General features: G+C 46.1%; 3 protein-coding genes across 4 annotated transcripts; 1 reads left to right on the top strand and 2 right to left on the bottom strand.

Annotated features, from left to right (window-relative positions):
* Window positions 1-515: 515 nt before the first annotated feature.
* LOC309526906 (uncharacterized protein) lies at window positions 516-7895 on the top strand. The gene is made up of 5 exons (XM_082213264.1): window positions 516-727; window positions 1795-2145; window positions 4198-4408; window positions 5690-5792; window positions 7343-7895. The coding sequence occupies exons 1-5, from the start codon at window positions 678-680 to the stop codon at window positions 7780-7782; spliced, it is 1155 nt and encodes a 384-aa protein (XP_082069390.1). The 5' UTR covers window positions 516-677; the 3' UTR covers window positions 7783-7895.
* A 402-nt stretch (window positions 7896-8297) lies between these two features.
* B4GALT7 (beta-1,4-galactosyltransferase 7) lies at window positions 8298-15856 on the bottom strand. Of its 2 annotated transcripts, none has more exons than XM_082213260.1 (6): window positions 15707-15856; window positions 14104-14454; window positions 12589-12814; window positions 10738-10821; window positions 10480-10584; window positions 8298-9137 (listed from the first exon to the last, which is right to left on the bottom strand). In XM_082213260.1, exons 1-6 carry the CDS (start codon window positions 15754-15756, stop codon window positions 8982-8984), a joined length of 972 nt encoding a protein of 323 aa, XP_082069386.1. In that variant the 5' UTR covers window positions 15757-15856; the 3' UTR covers window positions 8298-8981. The 2 variants fall into 2 exon arrangements, with proteins under 2 accessions (XP_082069386.1, XP_082069387.1); XM_082213261.1 differs by lacking the exon at window positions 8298-9137 and adding an exon at window positions 10044-10356.
* Window positions 15857-16231: 375 nt separating this feature from the next.
* TMED9 (transmembrane p24 trafficking protein 9) lies at window positions 16232-22669 on the bottom strand. Its single transcript, XM_082213262.1, has 5 exons — window positions 22432-22669; window positions 22008-22108; window positions 20957-21082; window positions 20675-20821; window positions 16232-19235 (listed from the first exon to the last, which is right to left on the bottom strand). Exons 1-5 carry the CDS (start codon window positions 22583-22585, stop codon window positions 19086-19088), a joined length of 678 nt encoding a protein of 225 aa, XP_082069388.1. The 5' UTR covers window positions 22586-22669; the 3' UTR covers window positions 16232-19085.
* Between the last annotated feature and the right edge of the window lie 2720 nt (window positions 22670-25389).

Genomic DNA, 25389 nt, shown 5'->3' with positions numbered 1-25389 from the left:
AAAATCTATGTGAAAATGTTGGCCTAATTTTATTTTATTTTAGGCTTTTTTGCTCTGCTTCTTCATACAGGTTTAGAACTGTTTTAGTTTTTATTTTAAATAAACGATCACCATCCCCCAAGGCAGGGGCTAGGATTTAAACTGTCTCCTTTGATTACTGAGCATCACCACTAGTACCCTTAGCAGCTGAACGTGAAGCAGAAAAGGTGGGAATTTTGTACCAACAACAGCCTGAGGCGCATGTAGGTTCCCTTGTGCCCTTGGCATGAGCTGTACCGGCACCCTGGGTCCCCTTTGCCTTGACAAGGAGATGTATTGGCATCTCTGAAGCTGCAAGAGACCACGGACCAAAAACTCAAAAAGTTTGCTTTTCATAGCTTTTGGGTTCCGCCAGTGCCTTCCTGTGGGGTCGTGTAGTCAGGCAGACTCCTAGCCACTCTAAGCCAGAGTGGAGAGGTACTATTTTTGTGACCACCAAGGCCTGCGCCCTGACAACAACAGAGCAAAACATACGGAATCAGGAAGAAGAAGAAATTTGCTGGATAGAGGGGTGTGGCTAATAATAGCTCCGCCCACCTGATTGTCAACCTCAAATTCCAACATTCTCGAATGGGCATTCCTTGCTTTACTCTAGGTGCCATTAAGGCAGTGACGTGGATGTCAGTTGAATTGGCTACATGGAGCTGGATGCAAATGAGGAGGGAACAAAGTCCTTGCCGGTGATCAGGTAAAGAGTTGTTCCATCTCTCTAGACAGCTAAATGTTGACTCAGTCCCACCTCAGCCTAAGAAGACCAGCTATTATTATGCTTGTAACCTCACCCTCAAAGACTTTCAGGGCAGCTCCAATGGAGTTTCCCCAGGTTAACCTCACAGCAACCCTGCAATTTAGATTAGGAAAGGAGATTTGGATGGGGAGAGAGCTGGGTTCAAAGCTCTGCTGCAACAGGAAGCTCACTGGGTGAACATGGAGAATTGGGCCAAAACTAGCGAAATGAATTCCAATAGGGACTAATGGAAGGTTCTGTACAAACCAGCTGCACAAATATAAGAGGAGGGACATCTGGATTGCCAGTAGTACAAATGAATAGGGTCTTTGTAGATCACAAGCTCAACATGTGATGCAGCGGCAAAAAAAGTGAATTCTATTATAGGCTATATCAACAAGGTATAGTGTCTAGATCAAGGGAACTAATAGTACTGCTTTGTTCTGCCTTGGTCAGACCACACCTGGAATACTGTGTCTATTTCTGGGTGCCACAATTTAAGAAGGATATTGACAAGCTGGAATGTGTGTGGAGGAGGGCAACCAAGAAGATCAGGGGTCTGGAAACCAAGCCTTATGTGGAACAGTTGAGGGAGTTGGGTATGTTTAGCCTGGAAAAGAGGCAACTGAGAGGAGATATGATATCCATCTGCAAATATCTCAAGAGTTGTCACACGGGGGATGGAGCAAGCTTGTTTTCTCCTGCTCTGGAGGGTAGGACTCAACCAATGGATTCAAGTTACAAGAAAGGAGATTCTGACTAAACATCTGGAAGAACTTTCAGCCAGTTAGAGCTGTTAAGACAGTGGAACGGACTCCCTTGGGAGGTTGTGGACTCTCCTTCCTTGGAGGTTTTTAAACAGAGGTTGATGGCCATCTGTCATGGATGCTCTAGATGAAATTCCTGCATTGCAGGGGGTTGGACGAGATGACCTTCAGGTCTCTTCCAACTCTACAATTATGCGATTCTGTTATTCTATGACTTTCTTCACAACCGCCACTAACTAATAAAAGGATTTATCTTTGCAGGGTGGATGAGGACACAGAAAAGGAGCATGCCTGGCACCCTACCCACCTGCAGCTGACTGTCCTGCGTGCCTGCTCTCTACGCTCCAAGGGCGCCACTGGCACCAGCAACCCCTATGTTGTGATTCAGCTACAAAAGCAGAAGTTCAGGACCTCCGTAGCACTACACAGCCTAAGTCCCGAATGGCATGAAGAATGTACATTGCAGCTGCCCAGTGTGCTGGATGACTCAGAAGAGAATGGCCTCATCCTTACCGTCATGCACCAGTCCTTGCATCATTTCAACCAGTTCCTCGGCAGAGTATGCTTGCCTCTTGCCCAACTTTTTCAGGACAAAACGAAGAGAAGAAATGAGTGAGCATCACCTGCCAGCCCTGCATCTATCTCGTGAAGTCAAGCTAGGGATAACCAACACAGTGTCCTTCGGATGCAATTTCCATCAGCCACAGCCAGTTTGGCCAGTGGTCAAGACTGATGGCAGTTGTAGTCTAGAGGACACCATGCTGGTTAACCCAGAGTTCACATTTTTGAGCCATGGGGTGGCATCAGGAAAGAAGTGTAGGAAGATATAGTTTGGAGGTGATGGCCCTTAAGAAAATGGTCAGTGCCATGAGCAGCAAAAATGTGGCAAAGCCCTTTAAGAGGTGCATCATTGCACAGCCGAGGCAGCAATGCAAATGTCATGCACACACAAACATGTGCACACAATAAGATATTGGACGAAAACTAACTAACCCATAGCTCCCATAAAAATGCACATATATTGAAGGGCTATGTAAAAGTGCCAAATTTTAGCTGGAATTGTAATATTAGTAAGTACTTGGGAGGAAAGGAGAGGGCCTTTCCCATTGGGGCTCCCCACTTGTTGCTTTCCTGCTGAAGTCCACCTCGTACCATAATTAACGTCCTTCTGGCTCCAGGTAGAAACTTATCACTTCCCAGGCATTTGATAGCAAAATTGTAATAATCTATCTATTGATGGTGTGTTTTTGCTGCTCTTTTATTGGTTCTGTTTTATTGTATGACTTTTCTTATAATGCATCCCCCCCCATTTTAAGCCATGCTTTATGCTTTTCACATTTTGTAAATCACTCCTAGGCTCCTTTTGTGGCAAGCTATTAATTAATAGCTGACTGGAGAAGCAAGAAGGAGGATTCTGTCTTCTTCAGAGCTGGTAGGGAAGTTTAGCATATGGATGAGATTTAATACACTTATCCAGTCACGCTCTCTGAAATGCCCAGTTGCAGAATCTGGCAGGCTCCACCTTCAGCAAACCACCCAGGCGCACCATTTTTTGTAGCATCTCCAGTGCAGAATAGGGCACTTCACATTTTCCAAAATGTAAGTTGCAGCAATTAGCCTGTAAGCAAACAGGAAACTGGTAGGCCGAAAGATCCAGCCAAGTGCTGAGGTCACTGCAACACACACCCAAATTGGAAATTTAGAGGAGTTGCAAACTTCTCCTCAGCAGCTGCCAAATGACCAGTTTACAAAATGGTTACATTCACACTGTGGTAAGTTACAACTTGGTCAATATTCAACCGCAGTATATGACAGGGGAAACCAACAGTGCCCTCCAGATGTTGTGTCGTACGACTCCCATCACCCTCAGCCAGCACAACCAAAGGTCAAGAATCGCGAGTGTAGTCCAGCATCATCTGCAGGGCGCTGTGTTGGCTACCCCTGCTCTAGAGCTTCCTTCTACAACCCAGTGCCCTCTAGATATGTACTGCAACTCCCTTTAGCCCAGGGTTTCCTAAACTTGGGTCTCCAGCTGTTTTTGGACTACAACTCCCATCATCCCTGACCGCTGGTTGTGCTAGCTAGGCATGATAGGAGTTGTAATCCAAAAAAACAGCTGGAGACCCAAGTTTGAGAAACACTGCTTTAGCCCAAGTCAGTCGCTGAATTGTGCAAAACATTTGGAGGACACCAGGTCGAGGAAGGCTGCCCTATTGTGTTACCCCATAGGTGCCAAGAAACGACCTGGTGGCTATATCCTGTCTCTTCTAACCTAGACAGTACGCCTCTGAATACCAGTGGCTGAGAATCACAAGTGGAGAGAGCGCTATTTGGCTCTGTTCCTGCTTTTGTGCATCTCATAAGCATCTGGTTGGTTACTGGGAGAACAGGATGCTGGATTAGATGAGGCCATGGTCTGATCCAGCAGGGCTCTTGTTAGATTATTGGTACTACAGTGGTAACCCATAGAGCCAGGGGAGACTGTGTGCAACTCTTCCGATCTTCCAGGCTACAGTTTGAGTCACCCCTGCTCATGGTCTAACTGGCTGGGTCTGATGGGACATGCTCCACAACACCTAGAGGGCACCATGTTGCCTCTCTCAGCAGTAGAAGAGTGGCAAGTTAGACCCCTGCCATAGAGGCCATTGTCTTATCTCTCTGCAGGTGGTTTGTGCTGCAATCTCGACCTGGCAAGAAGGAGAAGACCAGAGGACAATTGCAGCTGGACATTCAGTTCTTACAGATGTCATCACAAGCCAGTGAGCCAGCGTTAAACTCTCGTGGGCCCTGGGCTTTCTTCTCCAGATTCTATGGGAGCAGGAAGGGCAGGCGGTACAAGGTGTACAAAGAAGCTCCGTCTCAGTCACCCAGCTTGGTATGTGAAGCAGGACAGAACCTGTCCCAGTTACTGAGTTCTCTTCTGCAAGGGGTGCAGGCCCTTTCCTTTTTCAACCAGAAGAAGCTGAATGAACTTGGGCCGTAAACTCCACTTTATAAGTAGTTCTGTAAACAACTTGCATAGCTGGCAAAGTGTTCCTAGAATGCAAAGGCAACCCTGTTGGCCCACAACCATCATTCAGAGGGCCTTCTTGGTGGTGGCGCCTGTCCTGTGGAACGCCCTGCCGCCAGATGTCAAGGCAATAAACAACTACCTGACTTTCAGAAGACATCCAAAGGCAGCCCTGTTTAGGGAAGTTTGTAATGTTTGAAGTTTTATTCTGTTTAATATTATGTTTGGAGCTGCCCAGAGTGGCTGGGGAAACCCAGCCAGATGGGTGGGCTATAAATAATATCTATCTATCTATCTATCTATCTATCTATCTATCTAAAACCCACATTAGGGTAATACTGTTATGTGGCCAATCAATATGTCAAAAAACGGTGTGCAAGCTTTTCAGTTCTCCAGAATTCTTCATCAGGCAGACAGTAAGCAGAGCAAATGGTGGGTGGGAGGAGGTGGCGGCTGGTGGTAAAGTCATCACTGTATGAGTCTTTAGATGGAGTGAGGTATGAGACCGCAGACGTTCAAATGAGGCTGCATTAGGTATTAGGGAGGCATCAGTTGCACTATGGTCTCTCTTGGGAAGCAGAAAACCCTCTTGGTCTACTGCCTTAGGCTACAGTCCTATATACCTATAGTCCTATATATACCTATAGTCCTATATAGCTCCTATATAGCTCTGATGGTGTTTCCTGCTTGGCAGGGGGTTGGACTCGATGGCCCTTGTGGTCTCTTCCAACTCTATGATTCTATGATTCTACCCACTGACTAGTGGTTAAGCATCCCTGGATCAGTTAAGCATTGCTGGTCAGCCAAATAATCCTGTTCCTCAAATAGAATAATACCGAGCAAGACTTCCTGAATAGTGACTACCTGCCAAGGCCCACTTTGTTTCCATTCCTTGCAAATGGTGATAGACTTCGCTTCCCTTTTTGTTGGTTAAAAAAAAAACACATTTCTCTACTAGGGATAAGAACATTGGGAAGAGAGGAAGCCTAGCCAACCAAGTCCTAGTTCTCTTTATCAAGCATCTCACTATGGGCATCATTTCTGACTGGGGATGGTAGGCAGTGACCCTAGTTGGGCACATTTGAATAGTGGTGAATTAAGCTTCAGAGCTGCTGCCTTAACTCTGTATGCTTCTCTTTTATACAGACAAACGACGAGGATTCATCTTCCTCCAGTATGACCACTGAGCTAGAGGCCTCATCAATGAAGTCTGGATCCAAGTGTGGCAGCTCTTTACACATGGTAGCAGGTGACTACGGAGAGGAGGAAGTGCCCAAGCTGTATAAGGCAGCACTGTGAACACCTTACCAACTGGAGGGAGTTACCTCCATGTAGATGTTGCCAATGCAGTACCTTCCAGATGTTGTGGACTAGATCCCACCATCCCTGGCCACTGACCACGCTTGCTGGAGCTGATGGGAGTTGGCATCCAGTATCTGGAAGGCACTAGACTGCAGGAGGCTGCCCTGTGAGATCGCTTATCGCAGGCATGCACTAGTTCCAACCTTGCTTTAGAAAAGGAGCAACTAATGTAGTAAACCTTTAAGATCTGCAGTGCAAACTGAACTGAAACATAGCTGACCCTCTTTCTCCAGAGAAGTCAACCCAAACTATCGCTTAGCTGATCAAACGACTGCTAAGCTGTGTTATCAGTGGTGAGCCCCTATTTATTTCATAAATGAGACAGCACCCCATCTTCAGCAACTGGCCATTACTGTCGGCAGTGCATCTTCCATTACTTTTAGTGTCAAAGTGCATCATCAGAGAGCTGATGGTGACAACAGCCTCAATTCCAGATCAACTTCCACCATTAGCTCCCAGCAACTGCTATAGTAGCTTCACATTGCTGAAAAGTGCCACCAGGGATGTCACTATGAGACGGATGGGCCTCAGGAAAAGTATTGCTCTACTGCCTTTGTGTTAAGGGAAGGATTCAGAAGACAGTATGCATGAGGGGATATGTGGGCTAGCCCCACCCACCACAGCTGGCCACATCAGCAATGGTGAGAGGGTCTCCAAGTCAGTGCCAACCCTGTCACATATCTCTGCCTGCCACAGGTGCTCCATGCAAATCTATGCATCCGCCTCACATGTGCTTTCAGCGCATGAGGGTTTGCTCATTCAGATCAGTACCTACTTCTTGCCCACCCTCTAAAGTCTGAGGACAGGCTGACAAGCCAAGAGTTCCACTGTGCACTCTCCAATTTTGCCCTGGTTCTTTTAGCTACAGGTAAGTGGAAATTGTATGACATGCCTAAAAAATAGCAGTTTGTCACACACACACACACACACACTGTGACATGGGGGAATGTGTGCTAAGGGAACTTTGGTTTTGCACTCGGAATAAATTATGCATATCAGTCTGAGTTGCGTTACTCAACTGCACTGTGGATTGTCTGCAAAGTCTGGAAGATTTAGACAAGGGCTAGATTAGTTGGGAACAGCAAAGCAGTCAGCACATATAGAAGCCTAGAAGTCAGGGGAAGTTGCTAAAGGTGCACCACCGCCAGCTGAAAGTCAATCTTGATTTCCATGTACCCCTTATGGGGGTGCATGGAACTGATTTATTATTTTTTTTAAATCATGCCCTGCACTGTGTAGCAGATATTGGGAATGGGCACCCTAAGACACCTATGACACATTTTGGGAGCTCTTTTGACAGAGTTCTAGAATCTCACATCTACTAATACATCACACTCCAGCTGCAAGCAATTAATGAAAAGTTTTGTTAAGTGGGAACTGCTTTTGGGCTGTATCACAGTTCTGTAACCCTTTTGGCTCTACCCCCACCCTTTACAGCAACCTCGGCTGGCAAAAAAGCTACCTCCAAAACTCAGCTGCAGAAGCTTATTTCGTGCAACTACAAAGAACTCGCCCCTGATGCTAAGAACCTGGCAGGCAACTCAAGTCAGTCTGAGCACCCAAGTACCCTCGAACAGTTCAGCAGCATATTTACTCAACAGCTCAAGAAAAAATCTAAGCCTCTGAAAGAGGAGAGGAACCTGGAGGCGGCAGGCATTTCTATGGAGGCTTGGCAAACATCTCTTCCACCTCTCCACGTTGCAGGGCCCAGTGACATCCCTCCACGAGCACAGACCCTTCACCTGTCGACAGTCAGCCTCCAGCAGACAACCAGCACTGCTACAGCCAGCTCTGTGACCAGGCACTTCCACAGGTGCCGCATGCACCTGAGTAGGAGCTATCAGTTCTTTCGCAGGTGTTTTGGCCTGGTTCCCTGATGCTGGGGGGGGGGTCTGTCTTTTGTCTCTCGTTCTCTTGGCAAAGGAGATTTATTGGAATAGTCACAGTGTACAAAGGCATCATATTCAGACAATATATCTCTTAACTTGTGTGGCTAGTTTCTTTCATTTTTAAGGCGTGCCAGGCAACATCAGGGCCAATCAGGGATCTGAAGAATGGGTTTGGATGAGGGTTTTGGATGAGAAAGTTTTAATGGGCCAGAAAAGGGAGAAGGTGCAAATCAAAATGCCAGATCCAGTGGAACCTCGCGTTACGTACCCTCCTCCCTGCAAATGCTTCGGGTTACGAGCTCCGCTAACCCGGAAGTAGATGCTCCGGTTGCGAACTTTGCCCCGGGATGTGAGCGGAAGTCGCGCGCTGGCAGCGGGAGGTGCCGTTAGCGAAAGCGCACCTCATGTTATGAGTGCTTTTGGCTTAAGAAAAAGACCTCCAGAACGAATTAAGTTCGTAATTGGAGGTACCACTGTACTACCACTGTACACACGCACGCTGATTTCCTTTCATGAGGCACTCGCCTTAATGGCTTTATTGAAGCAAACCAACAGCTTTCAGTGTCTCAAAGACCCCAATAACAAGACCCTTTACCACGATGGGTTTAGGTCCGGTGGTAAGTGACGATGCTCTCTGAGCCAGAGCACAAGTGTCCACTTAGCAGGAGACCTCATAGGAAGAGATGGGGTGCACAAGAGCTTCACAGCAAGTCTCTATACATATTTTGAAATAGGAGAGCAGCAAACTTCCAACAAGTTTACCTGATGGTGATTCTGTAAAGTCCTTTAAGCATCAGCCTGGGCAACAAGTCTATAGGTCCCACTGCCTTGTTATCATGTAGTGTTGGAGCACTGGCTGATATAGGCAGGATGATTCAGTCACTGACCTGCCTCTTAGTCTCAGATTTTCTTCCATCCGTCAAGATGTAGGTTGCCAAGTCAACATCCTTCTAACAGGCGCTCAGCCCATTTAATCTTGCCAGCGTCTCTGCCACCTTGCCTGCATCCACACGGAGATCATACTCTGCATCTGACCTGTCAACTGATGGTGGATCCTCGGACCTTTTGTTGTAACCACTGGACCACAGGCATCCATGCCCTGTTGCTGGCTCCTGCCTTTGGAGAGTCCAGACACAATTCTGATAACCAGCTGCTGCAGTAATGCAAGCGTCTATGCAGGAGTCGGCTCAGCCAAATGTGCACCAGGGAGTCTCACTGGTGTCGCATTCTAGGAAGATGTTGAGGACTGTGCAGGGAGATTCTGCCACAGTCAACCGGGTTCGTGACTCCACTCTGTACTGGAGGTTGGTCAAGCCTCCATGACGGTCCACCTTGAACTGCTCCTACACGGGAACAAAAATGCCACACGTCATACACACAGGTCCAGAGTAGGAGAGCAAAAAATGACATCATGAAGAGGGCTTGTGTGAAGCAGAGCAAGCAGAGAAGGAGGCTTAAGTGTTGTGAAGGATAGAGTCACAGACTTAAAGCTCAGTTATGGCAAAGGGAAGGGTCTAAGATGATCATAATCAAAGGCAGCATCAGAACACCAAAGGTGCAATCAGTAAGTTTTGCAAGTCTCCATAAATTCATTGGCATTGCACGATTCCTATTACTTTGTTTATGGGAGACTTTTGCCGAGTTCCTTTTAAGAAAAACTAGGGAGAAAAGTTCTCCCTAGTTTCTCGAAGGGTCAAACATGAGCCTGACCAAACTGTGGGAGGCGGTGGAAGACAGGAGTGCCTGGCGTGCTCTGGTCCATGGGGTCACGAAGAGTCGGACACGACTAAACAACGAGGGAGAAAAGTAGAGACACACTTGCACCAAGCTGAGAAGGCCTGACCATAGACTACGAGGAACCTTAGACATTATCTGCTTTCAGCAAAACCTGCCAACTTTGATTCAAAATGTTTCCCTATAATCATATGGATTTTAAAAGGGTGGAAGAGGGGAAGATGAGATTCTCAATATTTTGTCCTAAACCCAAATCTGCTCCATAGGGTTGGGGAAGCCTCTAAAACACATTTAGGGGATATGGAAGGAGAGGAGGAGAATGTCCTGTTGTGCAGAGAGAAATATGTGCACTGATGTAACATTCACCGTAGCGCTATACTGAATTCCACCCACTGTTATTTATTTCATTTATGTACCACTTCCTGTGAAGCAATTTACAGCACAAGCTTTGTTCAAACTGAATGGGTGGGCATCATTTTTGAAATTTTTTATTTCATTTTATTTATGGCACTCACAAGGAAGGGAAAGCAGATACACATGAACACTGGGAAGAAACAGATCAGAGGCACTAAAGGACGGAGATGCTGGCTGCAAAAGGCACACTCCCTGGTTTCTAATGCTAGGATTTATTGCTTACATTGTAAAGTTTTTATCCACAGTCATCAGGGATAGAAATGTGCATTTTAAAATTAAATATTTCGAAAAGTCAATACTGTCTACATTTTGTAGAAAAAATCTATACCAGATTCATGAGTTCCATGAGTTTCAGGCCATACCTATTCTGTGCCTTCTGATGTAACCATCTTGCTCAATGCTGTTCCCTCCAGGCTAAGCGGAAGCAACAGTGCAGGACTTACTACAGAGCTATATGGCCAGCTCCACGTAAGAAAAACAATGTATTTTTTAGTTCCAGCCCCCAGCCCCCCCATCTCCCCCATGAGAAACTCCCACCTGCTTTTGGGAAGCAATGCGCTTCTGGTCTCTCTTGCGCCAAGCTGGGTCATGAAGATGCTGGAATGTCTTATATCCACTTTTAATTCCTGATGGCCGGAACAGCTGAAATAAAAAGTTGGAGCCTACACTGAAGCCAGAAAGCTCTGTCCAAAACAGGATTCACACACCGTGGCAGAATAACAGGCTCAAATCTCACCCAGAACTAGAGTCCCCCCAAGGTCTCAAACTACAGTGAAAGCCATTCTGCAGCCTCACCTGAAGTCCAGCGCCTCTGATGCGGCGATAAAACTCATCATCCTCACGGCCCCAGCCCCAGAAGCGGTTTGACATTCCATTACACTGAAACAACAATAAAGGCACAGTTGAAACCAGAAATATTTTCCCTCCTTCAAGTCTTGGGACAGAGACAGTAAAATCTGCTGCTGCCTTATGTCAGGACTGGTCGTTGTCCTCTTCAGATCACCACACAAACACTTCTTGTTCTTTTATAACTTTTTATTGCGTATTAACAAAACAATCTTATAAACGCTTCTTAAATATTACTCCTCAGAGTCACTTCTTTCAGATACCTTCTGAGCTCTGCTTCTCCATGACCAGCCACTCTCAAAATGGCGAAGGCGCCCTTCCCTTCGCTTTCCCACTCTTTTTTCTAACCTCCTGGCTAGAGCTGGCTTGTATCTCCCCTCCTCCGAATCTGAGCTAGAACTTAAACCTTGCCTTTCCTGGGAACAGCCGGTCCCTCCCTTTTGTTCCTGTTGCTCTCTTCTCTTCAATTCACTGCTCTCCTCCCCCCCTTGGGGAATGCTTTCTCCCTCTGGGAAACTGGAATCTTCTAACTCTAACTCTTCCCTGACACCTTACTAAGCCACAGCTAACACCATCACTCCAAGACTCTTCGTCTTCAGGATTAAATGGAGTAGAGCGCATCATAAGCTGTGTTTGGAAGCTGTGGCTGGATGGTTACGTGGGAGCCGGTTGAAGTTAAATCCTTCGAAGACAGAGGTCCTGTGGCTGGGACGGGGCAATATGGGATTGGGGGGGCAACTCCCATCTCTTGCGGGGGCGCAATTAGTGCCAGCACCGTCCGTTAAGAGTTTGGGTGTAATCTTCGACACCTCCCTTTCCATGGAGGCGCAGATTGCAGCTACAACAAAGGCGGCATTTTTCCACCTCCGCCAAGCTAAGCAGTTGGCTCCTTACCTCTCTCGCCCTGACCTAGCCACGGTGATCCACGCGACGGTCACCTCCAGACTGGATTATTGTAACTCGCTCTACGTGGGGCTGCCCTTGAGACTGACCCAGAAACTCCAGCGGGTGCAGAATGCTGCAGCGAGACTCCTTACGAGGTCTTCGCTGCGAGATCACATTCATCCAGTGCTATACCAGCTGCACTGGCTCCCGGTGGAGTACAGGATCAGGTTTAAGGTGCTGGTTTTAACCTTTAAAGCCCTATATGGCCTAGGACCCTCGTACCTACGGGACCGCCTCTCCTGGTATGCCCCACAGAGAAACCTACGGTCTTCAAATAAAAACATCTTGAAGGTCTCAGGCCACAGAGAAGTTAGGCTGGCCTCAACTAGAGCCAGGGCTTTTTCGGCTGTGGCTCCGATCTGGTGGAACACTCTGTCACAAGAGACCAGGGCCCTGCGGGACTTGACATCCTTCCGCAGGGCCTGCAAGACAGAGCTGTTCCACCAGGCCTTTGGCCAGGGCACAGCCTGACTCCCTCCCTCGGCAATCTTCGCAGAGCTCTGGCCCAATGGTTGCTAGTGGCTTGAATTAATTAATTTTTATAATGAATGATTTTAGAATGTTGTTTATGTTGTACTTTTGTACCGTTTTATTGTTGTTAGCCGCCCTGAGCCCGGCTTCGGCTGGGGAGGGCGGGATATAAATAAAATTTATTATTATTATTATTATTATTATTATTAAATGTACAGTGCCAAGTCTAACCCCCTAACTGATTCTGGGATAGCTCAGAAGGTAGAGCACAAGACTCTTAATCTCAGGGTGGTGGGTTCAATGAAAATAACTAGCAAGGACTTTGTCCTTCTGTGGGTTGTATAAAATATCCCAGGAGCCCAAAAGAAAGAACTTAGGTCTTACCATTCGATAGTGCTGCTTGGTGAGTAGCAAGATGCCACCTACGTAGGTGTTATAGTGATAGAGAGGGTGCAGCTCCGGCGATGCCACGTGGAAAGGGCCTGCAGCTGGGAAGCCGTAGTCCAATTCCTCATTAAGAGGTAACAAGTCCACATCATGCATGGCAATGTAATCTGTGTCATTGCCACTTTCAAGGAAGCCCACGTTGATCAGAGATGCTCTGTTAAACCTGCCCAAGAGACCAATGCAAGCAGATGGGACCTATGTCAGAAAATTATATTCAGGAAAGCTCAGCCCTCACTGTCAAGTGTTCAGCTTGAGCACCCAGCCACTGTTTGATGATCTACGCTGTCCCTAGGAATTCACTGGGAGCTGTCATCTGGAGTTTTGGAGTCACACTATGCAGATGACACCCACTGCTCTCTCTCCCATCTGAATCATGAGAAGTGGCTTAGGTGCAACATAGGTAGTAGTGGTTAGCTGGATATGCACCAGCTAATTGATACTGAATAGGTATAGGTGGCATGTGTACTGGGTTCTCAAATCCATTCTGGGTTGGGTTAAACTCCCCTAGAAGGAACAGGCTCGTAACTTGAGGTACTGCTGGATGCAGCATGGTCACTGGAAACCCAGGTGGCCTCAGGAGCTAGAAATGCTATTTCCAGCTACAGTCCCTTTTGGACGGAGATGACTTCGCCACTGTGTTCCATGTTCTCTTAACTTCCAGACTGGATCATTGTAATGCACTCTACATGGGGCTGCCTTTGAAGAGGACTTGGAAACTTCAACAGGTTCAAAATTCAGGAGCCAGATTACACACTGGGGTTGTCTTTAGAACTCATATAGCTCCTGTTTTAAAACAGCTGCATTGGCTGTTAGTTTCTGGGCTCATGCTACTGTTCAAAGCTCTAAATGGCTTAGGCCCCAAATAACAGACACTGCCTCCATTCCTACAAATCGCCTCAGGTGCTGAGGGAGCCCTCTTTGTAGTCTCACCACTCTCAGAAGTTGGTGGGGTAGTTGCTGAGAAGAGGGCAATCTCTGTGGCAGTCCCTGAGTCATGGAATCCCCTCCTCACAGAAGTGTTCTGGCACCCTCACAATGCAACTTTTGGAATAAGCTGAATATGCACCTTTGATACCTGAGATGTGTATTTTCAGGACCCACACTTTTCCAGTGACTGATTTTACAGTCTGTTTTAATTCTGAATTTTAAATTCCCACTCTAGGACCTGCTAGTGAAGGGTGGGTAATAAATTTCAAAATAGCAACAACAATAATAGTACTAGATAGATGGATACGAGAGACTTCAGATATGATTTCAAGGTTACACATCTTCCAGGTGGGGGAAATGCAAATATCTATTTTAGATAATACAAAGGCCCAATGTTTCCTTCCATATGAATATCATGTCCCAAGTCACCCAAAGAAGAATGTAATAATTTGGGATACAGGTTAGGTTGAAACATTGAGGGGGAGGCACAGCATGGGGTTCACATTCACCCATACCTTACAGTACCTGTAATGATCCACCTGGTTGAGTATGAAGATATGATGGCGAATTTTCTTCCTGCTGAGGAAGCGATGCATGTGAGGCACAAAAGCCAGCAGCTCTTCAAAGCGCTCCCGGAAAGGCACCAACACTGCTAGACGGTGGGGTCCCCATGATGGGTCATCAGGAAGCTGAGGTAGAGGCTCCAATGCACAGGGTTTCTGAGGCAGTGTAGCTGCAGCTCTTTGACTTCTAGTCACATCCCCTGAACAACTGAGCTGAAGCCACAACAGGGAGAGAAAACCCAGCAACAGTGCAACAAAAAAGAGTTGAAAGAGAGAAAATTTCCGGGGTAGGATACCAAACAGCCGACAGGACCTGAAGCAAAATCAGAATAGGGCAAGTCAACACAGTGAAACATGACAGATAATTCCATGTGCAAAAGAAGGCAAGACAGAAACAAACTGCCACAAGCTTCTCTTAAGCAAGCATCACCTGTTAAGGTGGGGATCATGACAGTGGCCGGGATTCAGGTCCCTCATTCAACCCATGCCACAACAGCAAGAACTGTGGAAAAATACCACTGTCACAATGTGAAAATAAAATAGGTAGGACTGGAATGACATGGAAAGATACATCAAGCATTTGTATGGCCCTTTAAAAACTTAAAAGTACTTCACATACCATTTCAGTTATCCTTACAAATATTCATGTGAAGTAACTCAGTCTAATTCCTATAATGTAGTTTATTTTGGGGGCAGGGTGGGGGAAGAAATAATGGCTTGCCTAAGCTGCCTAGCAAGCTTATGGCTGAAGCACTTTTTGAACCAGGAACCTCCCAGCTTTTAAGATCAAACTACACACTTACCTGGGAGTAAGCTTCACAGAAAATTGTTACTACTGAGTAAACATGCACAGAAATATGCTGTTAAGTTTCCCCCTATGTTACACCAACTCCAAGAGCTCATCCTATGCCCCCATATTCATCCGAAATGGGCTCTTTAAAAGCATTGCATGTACCTTGTGCAAAGTGAAACCCGCCAACTTGAAAACCCTTCTTCCTAACAACTAATGTGTTGCCAATTGCCAGTTACTTGGGAGAAACTTCTTACTGACTCAAGAGACAACATGGATTCCGTTACTACATATCTAGGTTAAAAAAAAGATTTGCTATATTTGAGAAGAGGAACGGCAGGGTGAGATAAGGGGAAGTATACAGCCCTCTTAGACGTCTCTCCCAGCTCAATCGCCATAAAACGCCTCCCGTACAAGCTCCCCGCTTCAAGTGCTCCTCTCCCCCCACCCCCTATATAGTGCTTTCCATTCATTCCTATAGGGGAAGTAAACTATTCCTGGAGGAAAAAGCAAAGAGATGTGCCACTCGGTGTATAGTTAAGGCGGGAACGAAGCTTGTTTCTCAGCCATTCAGATTCACGCCCATCCTAACCTCCACAGCACCATTTCTTGAACGCTCAAAACTGCGACAAAAAGTCGGAAGATAAAACAGATATTTCAGGACTGAAGCTTAGACGCTGAGCCTTCATGGTCCCCGTGCGCTTCTCATCCTTCGCCCCCCCCCCCCTAGTTCTCCTCTCCCTCGCATAAATTTCCTCTCCCTTAGGATACTTACCCGCTACCCGCGCGGCGATACATAGTAGACTTGCGCCGGGACGGGAACATCCTACTGCCTGCCGGCAGTTCTCCCCGCCCAACCCGGCCGGGACACGTTGGCGAGGACACTAGGTCCGTCGACTAGAGCGGTCCTCTAGAAACGTGCTCCCCGCTGGCTGTTCCGCCTATCACTCGTTCCTACACGAGGACAGCTACTCCGAGGAACCGCAGATTCGCCGGTTTCCCGGCAAAGGTGGACCACATAGAAAAAATAGATGAGGAGGAAAACGAGGCAGTAGATCTCAGTGGTATCAGGCAGCTTATGGGGAGCTTCTAGACAGTCCAGAATGAGCAAATGAATTCACGAAGTTGGGGGTGAGATGAAGCATGTACTATGACTAGTTTTGGGGAAAATGTTTTTTTTAAAAAAAGTTGTAGTTGGCAACAAAGTATTGATACCCTATTACCAAAACTCTTGTGTGCATGCATTTTGGGACTTCTGAAGAAAGTGTAAGATCTCAACATGAAATAAAGTTAGCAGTCATTGTTAGAAGGAAATACCATCTTTATTGACTTCTCTCTCATTTGCTTTACAGTAGCAACCAGGGCTAAAATAGCCACAATACAAAAAAAAAAAAAAAAAGTATGCACCACTCATTAAAACTGGTCCTTCATCCATAAAGCTTTAGTTGTTTAATCTCCTACATAAAAGCTTGAACTCCTACACTGCAGCATCTAAAATTGTCACCCCATTAAGTTGTCTTAGTTGGTCACAGCAGAGTGTAAGAAACAGGCAACTTTACTTCTTTCACAGGAGCACAGTCAAGGTGGCTTTAGGGAAGTTGGGAGCTTAGACCCACTGTAGTCAGTGGCACAAACACAGACCATTGCAAATATCACAAACCTGGGAAACTAAACAAAAACAAAAAACTCAGATGAAAGAGACCCTTTCCAACAAACCCGGTTCCAATAGAAGGACACCAGCATTCACTCATCTAGTGCAGCAATCTTCATTCATTCTACAGCAGGTCTGGGAACCTTGGGCGGAACCTTTGTTACTGAACTACAGGTCCCATCAGCTGCAAACAGCATGGCTAATGGCCAGGGATGATGGGAGCTGTAGTTCAGCATCATTTGGAGAGCCAAAGTTTCCCCACACCTAGTCTAGAATGTGCTTTCCTATGCTCTCAACTGTTTTCTTTTTTAAGATAGATATTGGCACAGTCATGAAGCTTTATAATTAAACCCAGTTTAATGCCCTCAAAGAATTATTCTGAACATCTTCAGCACTTCAATGTTTAGCAAGTTCTGCTATCTGAAAATCAAGACAGTTCAGGCCAGAGCAGATTATGTCTGGCTCAGAACTCCTTAGCAACTTGAGGACATTCACAAGTATCTCAGCAATATACCACCACCACCCTTTTGTAAATCTAATAACACAACATATTCAAAACAGCAAGGGGGGAAAACCATTAAATTTTAGAAATTGAAAGGCTGGTGCCATTTGAATTGCAGAAGTCACTGCAGTTGTTCCCTTGCCTCTAGTAAACAATTCTGGTTTTTGGTATGGCAACAACAACAAAAATCCCTTTCACATTTAGGGAAGTGTACACTTGTCTCTACTTTCATGTAAAATCAGTATGGTAATTGTGAAGCCGAAGCTGAGCAAATAATATGCTACCCTTTTAAGTTTTCTGCTCAGCCATCATGACACACAAAATATGAGCTTCAGACCTCTATAGCAAAAAGAAGGCATGGAGAGGTGCTGCTGTGATGGGAATTTAACCATATCTGCACTTTCTCTGTCTCCAATGTGTCTCCTAAAAAATCCATCTCAGATACGCCAAGCCAACACAGCCACTTCTCCAAAGGCTTAGTCACCAGTAACATTTACAAACAAAAGACACTGGACATCACTTAAATAGTCTACATACGGTGGCTAGGTCACCCATAGTGATATTGGCCTGAGAACAAGCTGCATGCCTCCCAACACACATGATCCTTACCCCTCTCATGCACCCAAATTGGGGGCTCGTTACAACAGTTTCTCATAACATCCAAACTTAGGCTTAAGTGCTGCAGCTCATAAGTGTTATGTTTCCATTCCTAACAAGCACGATGTAAGTGTCCAAGCTGGGTGCAATGAAGGGAGGAGAAGGGGAAGGAAGAGTGTATGGGCACATGGTTCAATCTTAGGCCAATAATCCATGGTTGACCAGTTCAAAATTAGTCTCATTGAGATTTAACCATCTTTTTGGTTCTCCCCCTAGTTTAAATGTAACAGTCTTCTGGGTCTCCTCCCTCCCAAACAGCAATCTCAAACTTTGATAGGGGAGGGGTTCAATAATTTTGGAATTATAATCAAACCATATGAATTTGTTGGATGTCCATAAATGTATTTAGCAAAACAAACCCCTAGGAGACCTGGACTGTAAAGTTCCTTGGGAAAGGAATTCTATTGAAACCAACAGGGTTTGCTTCCAAGTAAATGGGAGTTATGATTGGGCTGGTAGAACAGCTGGAAAAAGCAAGTCAGCACATGTTCCTGCTGCAAGAACAGCAGTGCAGAACCAAGCTTACAACCAATATGCTCACATTCGTAAGAAAATGAGGCATCTGATCTGCCAGAAGAATAGTGGTCGTGTATATACAGGAAAAGCCAATTTAATTCTAGCAAGCTACAGAGGAAGATATAAATCAAGTAAAGTTCAATACTTGGCTATCCTCAATTAATAGCCCAATTATTATCACATATCCCAACACATACATACAGAGTGTCTCAATATTATTCCACCAATCCCACAGCAGTTAATCCCAAAATCATTCCATATCCCATTCACATTAAGAATATACAGGACAGGAGAACTGCAGGCAGAGCTTCCAGGTCTTCTTATTCAGTGCTTTTCTTCAAAGCAACATACTGGCGGCATCAAGAAGTCAGAGCTAGTAAAAATACAGCAGGGCTCAAAACTGGCATCAGTTTCTTGGCTTTGTCATTTGTGACGCTGGCTGGGAAAAAGGGTCCTGGGTGCCCTTGGGAAGAGTTGATTTTTGATGGACACTCTTAGGCAAGAGAAAATCCCCTCCCCCCCACAGGCTCCTCACACAGAACATGAGTGACAGTGAGGGAGGGCAGGTCTGGATTGTCTGGAGAGAACACAGTGCCTTAAGAGGCGAAGCTGCTGCCCTGGAACCACAGCAGGCTGAGATGTTGGCAGGGAGGAAGAGAGATGGAAGGACAGAGGCAGAGAGAGGTAGATGACACTGAGCCTGGACAACAACCAGTCTGGTAGAAGAAGACTGAGGAGAGGAGAAGCACCCGTGCAGGCACTGAAGAACTGGGAATGGCTCCTGTGGGAACTGCAGGCCTTTTGCTGATATCAAACCACACTTTTTTTTTATACCAGCTTCTTGGCCTCAAAGAAACTTTTAAGATGCCTCATCTGCCAGACTCCAATGGCTACAAGAATGAGGGTCTGGACAATGGACCACCAGAGAACGCGCTGGTTTGTGCTCTCGCTAGTTTGCCGGAAGCGCTCCTCTCGCCACTGAGGAAAAAAGAAGAAGAGGAGAAAACAGTTTATGAGTAGGAAAGGGGAGAGGATTCATCAAAAGCTAAAAGGATACTTTTTTTAGCATGAGTTGGGGGAACAGCTGACCCTGGAAACCAAAGTTTGGCCACAGCCACACTACACATTTAAAGTACTATGATACCATATTAAACAGCCATGGCTTCATCCAAAGATTTCTGGGAGTTTATTAAGGGTGCTTAATTTGAATTATGGTGCTGGAGGAGACTCTTGAGAGTCCCATGGACTGCAAGAAGATCAAACCTATTCATTCTGAAGGAAATCAGCCCTGAGTGCTCACTGGAAGGACAGATCATGAAGCTGAGGCTCCAATACTTTGGCCACCTCATGAGAAGAGAAGACTCCCTGGAAAAGACCCTGATGTTGGGAAAGATGGAGGGCACAAGGAGAAGGGGACGACAGAAGACGAGATGGTTGGACAGTGTTTTCGAAGCTACCAGCATGAGTTTGACCCAACTGCGGGAGGCAGTGGAAGACAGAAGTGCCTGGCGTGCTCTGATCCATGGGGTCACAAAGAGTCGGACACGACTAAACGACTAAACAACAACTTTAAGGGTGCTGAGAGTTATAGGAGGCCTCTATTCCCCTCACACCGCTACAATTCCCACAAATCCCTATGAAGTGGGATTGCTTGTTAAACCACTCCGGGAATTGCAGCTCTGTGAGGGGAATGGGTCTCCTATAACTTTCAGCACCCTTAACAGCCTATTGTTCGGGGACTTTTTGGGAGAAGCCATGACTGTTTAAAGTGGTATCACAGTGCTTTAATTGTATTGTATGAATGTGGCTGAAGTCTACCTTCCGCAAATAGCACAACCTTAACTAATAAGGGTGCATATTCCCTATTGTATTACCCTTTAGAAAGAAGCCCTCTTCTCCACACGAGAACTGTGCGATGTAAGCATGTAAGCAGACCACTTCCTTTCCCAGCCTTATTATACAGGAGACCAGCTGAGAACCTCTTTGGAAGCTACCCATACCAAGACAGACTAGTTGTCCATCTAGGCTGGTACAGTCTACTCTGATTGGCTGGGGCTGTCTAGGGTCTCAGGAGGAAATGCCTTCTCCATCATCTGCTGCCAGAGTCTTTTAACTGGAGGCATCAGAAAGTGAACATGAACCTTCGGCATATGAAGCAGGTGCTCTGCCACTGAAGTACAGAGCTGGATTCAACCAAGATGTTGCACTAGTAGAAGCCAGCACAGTGAGTCCCACTAGCACACTGGGACTTCCCCCACCATCCCTGTCCTCTCAAATTGGGTTGCAAGAATCCCCAGAGTAGTGCACGGAGGGAGGAGAGAGTAGATTGTTCCATTTGGCAAGCGGAAAAAATTGCGAAACTGGAACTATCACCTTAACATGACATTAAATTTCACCCACAGTCCCCCTTTTTTTACCCGCTGGTAGTTCTGCTCTTTCTGGATCTGTTCAATCTGCTCTAGGAGCTGGCGTACACGTAGTTGCAGCTCACTCAACTTGTCTTTGGCTGCAATCTCAGCATAGTCGTTGGCATGTTCCCCAACCTGGATATCGAGGTGGACCCTCTGCAATGAAATTCAAAACATCAACAGTGAAAACTTGGGCCTGAAGATACCCACCAAAGCATGATGCTTCAGGAGCTGGCTTGTCAAGTCAAATGAACCCAAACACAAATCTTCCCTTTGCATGAATCCTCTTACCAGCATGCCCCCCGCAAAAAGGGAAAACTTTGTGGAATTAGAATGAAGGCAGATCTGATGTTCCCCAGGTGTGTGTGAAGTAAAGGTGAATCTGCCCTCTGAGCCATACTGTCGAGACAACACCACCTACAGAACAGAAGGGAATGTAACGTATGAGTCAACCAAGCATACCAAAACCATTTTGATACCAGTGTTCACACAGCCAAAATCAGCTAAATTACGAAACACTGAGAATTTGTAGTACCAGTATTTTAGGTTGATTACACAGATGCTTCTGGAATACTCTGCTCTGTATTATTACAAACTATTAAGATTTCTCAAGCTGCATCTATCCCACCTGTTCTACATACAATAATATATCAACACGAGACACTGCCAGTTCTGAAGGCCATAAAGCCAAGATCTGTAGCTCTAACAGGTGTGTGCTGAGTGGTTTTCCACAGCAAAAGGCCATGACAGCAAATCAACAGCATGAAGTTTGAGATCCGGATTGTTATCTCTCAACAGTCATGCACCCAGACTCTTCTTTGGGGATGAAAGAGGTGGTCTGCAAATTATCCAAAGCTGTTCACAAAACACTGATGTAGTGAGCTCAATGTACTAGTCCTATTGCCACACAAACGGGCACAAGGGACCAAAAATACAACCCTACTTCTTCATATCTAGTCAAGTCTGGGGTGCCAACTTGAATAAAATATTGGGGAGGCCCAGGTAAACCCTACCCTGCATAATCAATCACAAGAGGCAGCACATGCACACCATTTAAATGGCAATGCCCTGACTCCCTCAATTACTGTATTGGAGAGGCCAAAGGGACCTTGGCCCCTAGAAGTTGGCTCGTATGGGTGAAATACTTGCATATCAGCACACCAGACAACAGACCAGGAGAATACAATCAAAATAATGGCCCTTAGGAGACCAAGATCAGAAAAGGAAAGACCCCTTTCTCTATACTTCTGAGCAGAAATAGTCTGTGGTTACACTATACACCTGAGACACACATCTGCCCTCAGATCAACAGAGCAGGTGGGCTTCTTCCGTGTCCGTATACCTTTTCATCAGGGTCCTTCACTTCCACAAACATGCCCAGGCCAGGAGTAGCCGGAAGGTACTCTTCCCGTTGCTTATCAAACAGCTGCGTCCGGTAATTCCCTGTGATATAGAAACGGAATAGGATGAGGGGAAAGTTGGCCGCCCAAACAGTTAAATAACTTAATTTCCCAGCTGAATCTCCATCACCATCTGCTATACACAGGTAAATCTCCTCCCGTGTTCCCATCTCACCCACAGTTTCATTGCCCAACTCTCTTCCCGATCGGCAGCCCCTCAAAAGCCTTTAATACCCACAGCGCCCCTAGTTCACTGCGCCCCAGATCCACCCCCTCGTTACCTTTCCCGGGCCATGATGAACCCGACCCCACCCCCCCAGGCTAGCGTCCCTTTCCCCGCTCTCCCCTCCGCCGCGCCAGACGCACCGATGACCATGGTCTCGTCGGGGATCTCCTCGATGAAGCACTTGCGCTCCGTCTCGCCCAGGTGGAAGTAGAGGCCCCAGCCGGGCGAGGCGAGGCCGGCCAGCAGCAGCAAGAGCCGCAAGAGCACCGTCGGGCTGCGCACGGGAGCCGCCATCACGCCGCGCCTGCGTCCCGCCTCTCCCCTCTGCTTCTCGAGCCACGTAATCGCTCCAGCCGGCAGGGCTGAGCACCCGCGCGGCCTTCAGGAGGCAGGACTACAACTCCCAGCAGCCCTCGGGAAGGAAGCGCGCCGTTCGCTGGAGAACCTCCCCTCTCCTGCAGGAGAGGTGCTGGTGTGCCATTGGTCAGAAGCGAAGGCCTATGTCGCGGGGGCGGGGATCTGCGCCTTGCCAGGTGTTTTTTTAATATATATATAAAATTTTGCTTTTCAGGTTTATACATTTCACTAACTTTACAAACATTTTAATATTTCAAAACTTGACTTCCTCCCCCCTCTTTCTACGGTTCCCTAAATTTATTTTTTATATCTTCTGCATATCCAAATTAGCTTAATTTTCTCATTTATTCATCTACTTTAAATATACACTGTACTCTTATAAAACTGCAGGTTATTACAATAATCCTGCCAGTCTTGCCAGATGTTTTGGACTATAATGCCCATCGTCCCTGGCCACATGGGTTATGCTGGCAGAGGACTGATGCATGTTCCAGCGCAACATTTGGCTAGCGGCATCCCGTCTCCCTTAGCGCCTCCAAACCCCTTTAGACACTGCTGTCCTAGAATATGCCTCACACTCTCTCCCTGACTTCTGGAACAGAAACTGCTGCAGCCAGAGCACAAGCCTGACCTAGTTTCTCAAGTACTGGGAGTGCAGAAACCCAGTTCAAAATGCACTGAAGGTGTGATAACAGGAATGGCCTGGATTTTCTGTCTTGGTCAGACCACACCTATAGTACTATGTCCACTTCTGGGCACCCCAATTTACAAACGATGTTGACTAGCTGGAACATATGCAGAGGAGGGCGGCCAAGATGGTCAAGGGTCTGGAAAGCAAGCCTTACAAGGAATGGTGGAGGAAGTTGGGTATGTTTAGTCTAGTAAAGAGGAAACCGAGAGGAGATATGATTAGCTACCTTCAAATATCTCAAGGGCTGTCACATGGAAGATGGAGCAAGCTTGTTTTTTCCTGCTCGGGAATGTAGGGCTTGAACCAATGGATTCAAGTTACAAGAAAGGCAATTCCAACTATGTAGCATTAGGAAGAGCTTTCTGTGGCAAGAGTTGTTTTACAGTGGAATAGATGACCCCAGGTGACGGACTCTCCTTCACTGGTTTTTTAAGTAGAGGTTGGATGAGCATCCATCATGGATACTTTAGTTGAGATTCCTGTATTGCAAGGGGTTGGACTAAGATGCCCCTTGGGGTCTCTTCCGACTCTACAATTCTATGATTCTAAGAGCAAGGACAGAGGTGGGCAGACGTGTGTCAGCAGGCTCCTTCTATGCCAGCTTTTAAATAGCTGCTGAAAGCTTTTATATTGAGCCAGGCCAATGCAAACAGTTAAGAGTACACTCCACACAATTATTATTAATTACATTTGCATACCACCCTATACTGATAGATCTCGGGGTGATTCACAACATATCACACTAGTTCACAACATGGTCTACTGTTGTTTGTTTTTAATTTTTTGGCTTTCAACTTTTTATGATTTGACTGGTTTTATATTTTTATAAACCACTTTGATATATTTTTATGATACAAAGGTATATAAGTATTTTCACAAATCTGATATCATTGCCCAGTGGAAAGTTGTTATCATTATACTTATCATACTTTCAGGCTTCAGAGAAGAACATATTCCTTCCATCTGCCCTGCTAAGAAGCCACCTGCATCTGGTCTTCCCTCAACTATTACCTAATGGCAACAATACTGTCAACTACCTAAACCAGGCTTCCTCAACCTTGGCCCTCCATGTTTTTGGCCTACAACTCCCATGATCCCTAGCTAGCAGGACCAGTCTTCAGGGATAATGGGAATTGTAGACTCAAAACATCTGGAGGGCCGAGGTTAAGGAAGCCTGACCTAAACTGTTTCCATCTTAGCTGAACTATAACTTTAAGAACTGATGTATGAGTGTGTTTTCCTCCTCCCTTTTCATATTTTTTCCTTGCGCGTCATGTCTTTCAGATTATAAGACTAAAAGACTGGATTACCTTAAAACTGCTCTTCAGAAGCTCCTCTTTTAGAAACACCTGCCTGGCTGTAGTGAAAGACACTGACAAGTGTGTAGGGCCAACAGCAGAAGAGCCTTCCATAGCACAGAAATAAGCAGCTGGCATGCACTCGTTTTATCATTTATTTACTTAAATCATTTTACAGTGGTACCTCAGGTTAAGTACTTAATTCGTTCCAGAGGTCCATACTTAATCTGAAACTGTTCTTAACCTGAAGCACCACTTTAGTTAACGGGGCCTCCTGCTGCCACTGCGCCGCTGGAGCATGATTTTTGTTCTCATCCTGAAGCAAAGTTCTTAACCTGAAGCACTATTTCTGGGTTAGCGGAATCTGTAACCTGAAGCGTATGTAACCTGAGGTACCACTGTAGTCTTGTTCTTTAAGGGAAAGTGATCTATGTTAAGTAACCTCCAACTTTTCCAATTATTAAACATGAACAATGCTTAGCTTACTTACTGAGTTGAGAAGTGAGCAAAAAGATTGCAAATCTTTCTGCACCTAAAAATGCAGTTAAGAAATAAGGGTCTTTTTCTTACTGAACTCCTTACACACCTACATTTTTAATAATTCACTGAAAATAATTCACCACCTGCAGTGTGAAGTGATACATACCAAGTCCAACATGAGCCCAAGCAACAAGGCTACATCACATTAAAGGCCCCATTAACCCACCATTCTTACTCATACTCCATAAAATTAAGACAAACAGCAGCTGAGG

Source organism: Podarcis vaucheri (genome assembly GCF_965113315.1).
Source record: "Podarcis vaucheri genome assembly, chromosome: 2".
Lineage (NCBI taxonomy): Eukaryota > Metazoa > Chordata > Lepidosauria > Squamata > Lacertidae > Podarcis > Podarcis vaucheri.
This window is presented reverse-complemented; position numbering and strand designations above follow the sequence as displayed.

What these genes read in the sequence shown, in the direction of transcription:
- LOC309526906 (XM_082213264.1), top strand. Translation starts at nt 678, where the DNA reads ATGGAGCTGGATGCAAATGAGGAGGGAACAAAGTCCTTGCCGGTGATC. An exon ending in AAGTCCTTGCCGGTGATCAG is followed by an intron (nt 728 to 1,794) that starts GTAAAGAGTTGT and finishes TTATCTTTGCAG; the next exon opens with GGTGGATGAGGACACAGAAA. An exon ending in CTCTTTACACATGGTAGCAG is followed by an intron (nt 5,793 to 7,342) that starts GTGACTACGGAG and finishes CACCCTTTACAG; the next exon opens with CAACCTCGGCTGGCAAAAAA.
- B4GALT7 (XM_082213260.1), bottom strand. Translation starts at nt 15,756, where the DNA reads ATGTTCCCGTCCCGGCGCAAGTCTACTATGTATCGCCGCGCGGGTAGC. An exon ending in AACCAGGTGGATCATTACAG is followed by an intron (nt 12,815 to 14,103) that starts GTACTGTAAGGT and finishes TCTCTTGGGCAG; the next exon opens with GTTTAACAGAGCATCTCTGA. An exon ending in CCAAGCAGCACTATCGAATG is followed by an intron (nt 10,822 to 12,588) that starts GTAAGACCTAAG and finishes TTGTTGTTTCAG; the next exon opens with TGTAATGGAATGTCAAACCG.
- TMED9 (XM_082213262.1), bottom strand. Translation starts at nt 22,585, where the DNA reads ATGGCGGCTCCCGTGCGCAGCCCGACGGTGCTCTTGCGGCTCTTGCTG. An exon ending in TTTTTGCGGGGGGCATGCTG is followed by an intron (nt 20,822 to 20,956) that starts GTAAGAGGATTC and finishes ATTTCATTGCAG; the next exon opens with AGGGTCCACCTCGATATCCA. An exon ending in AAGAGCAGAACTACCAGCGG is followed by an intron (nt 19,236 to 20,674) that starts GTAAAAAAAGGG and finishes TTTTTTCCTCAG; the next exon opens with TGGCGAGAGGAGCGCTTCCG.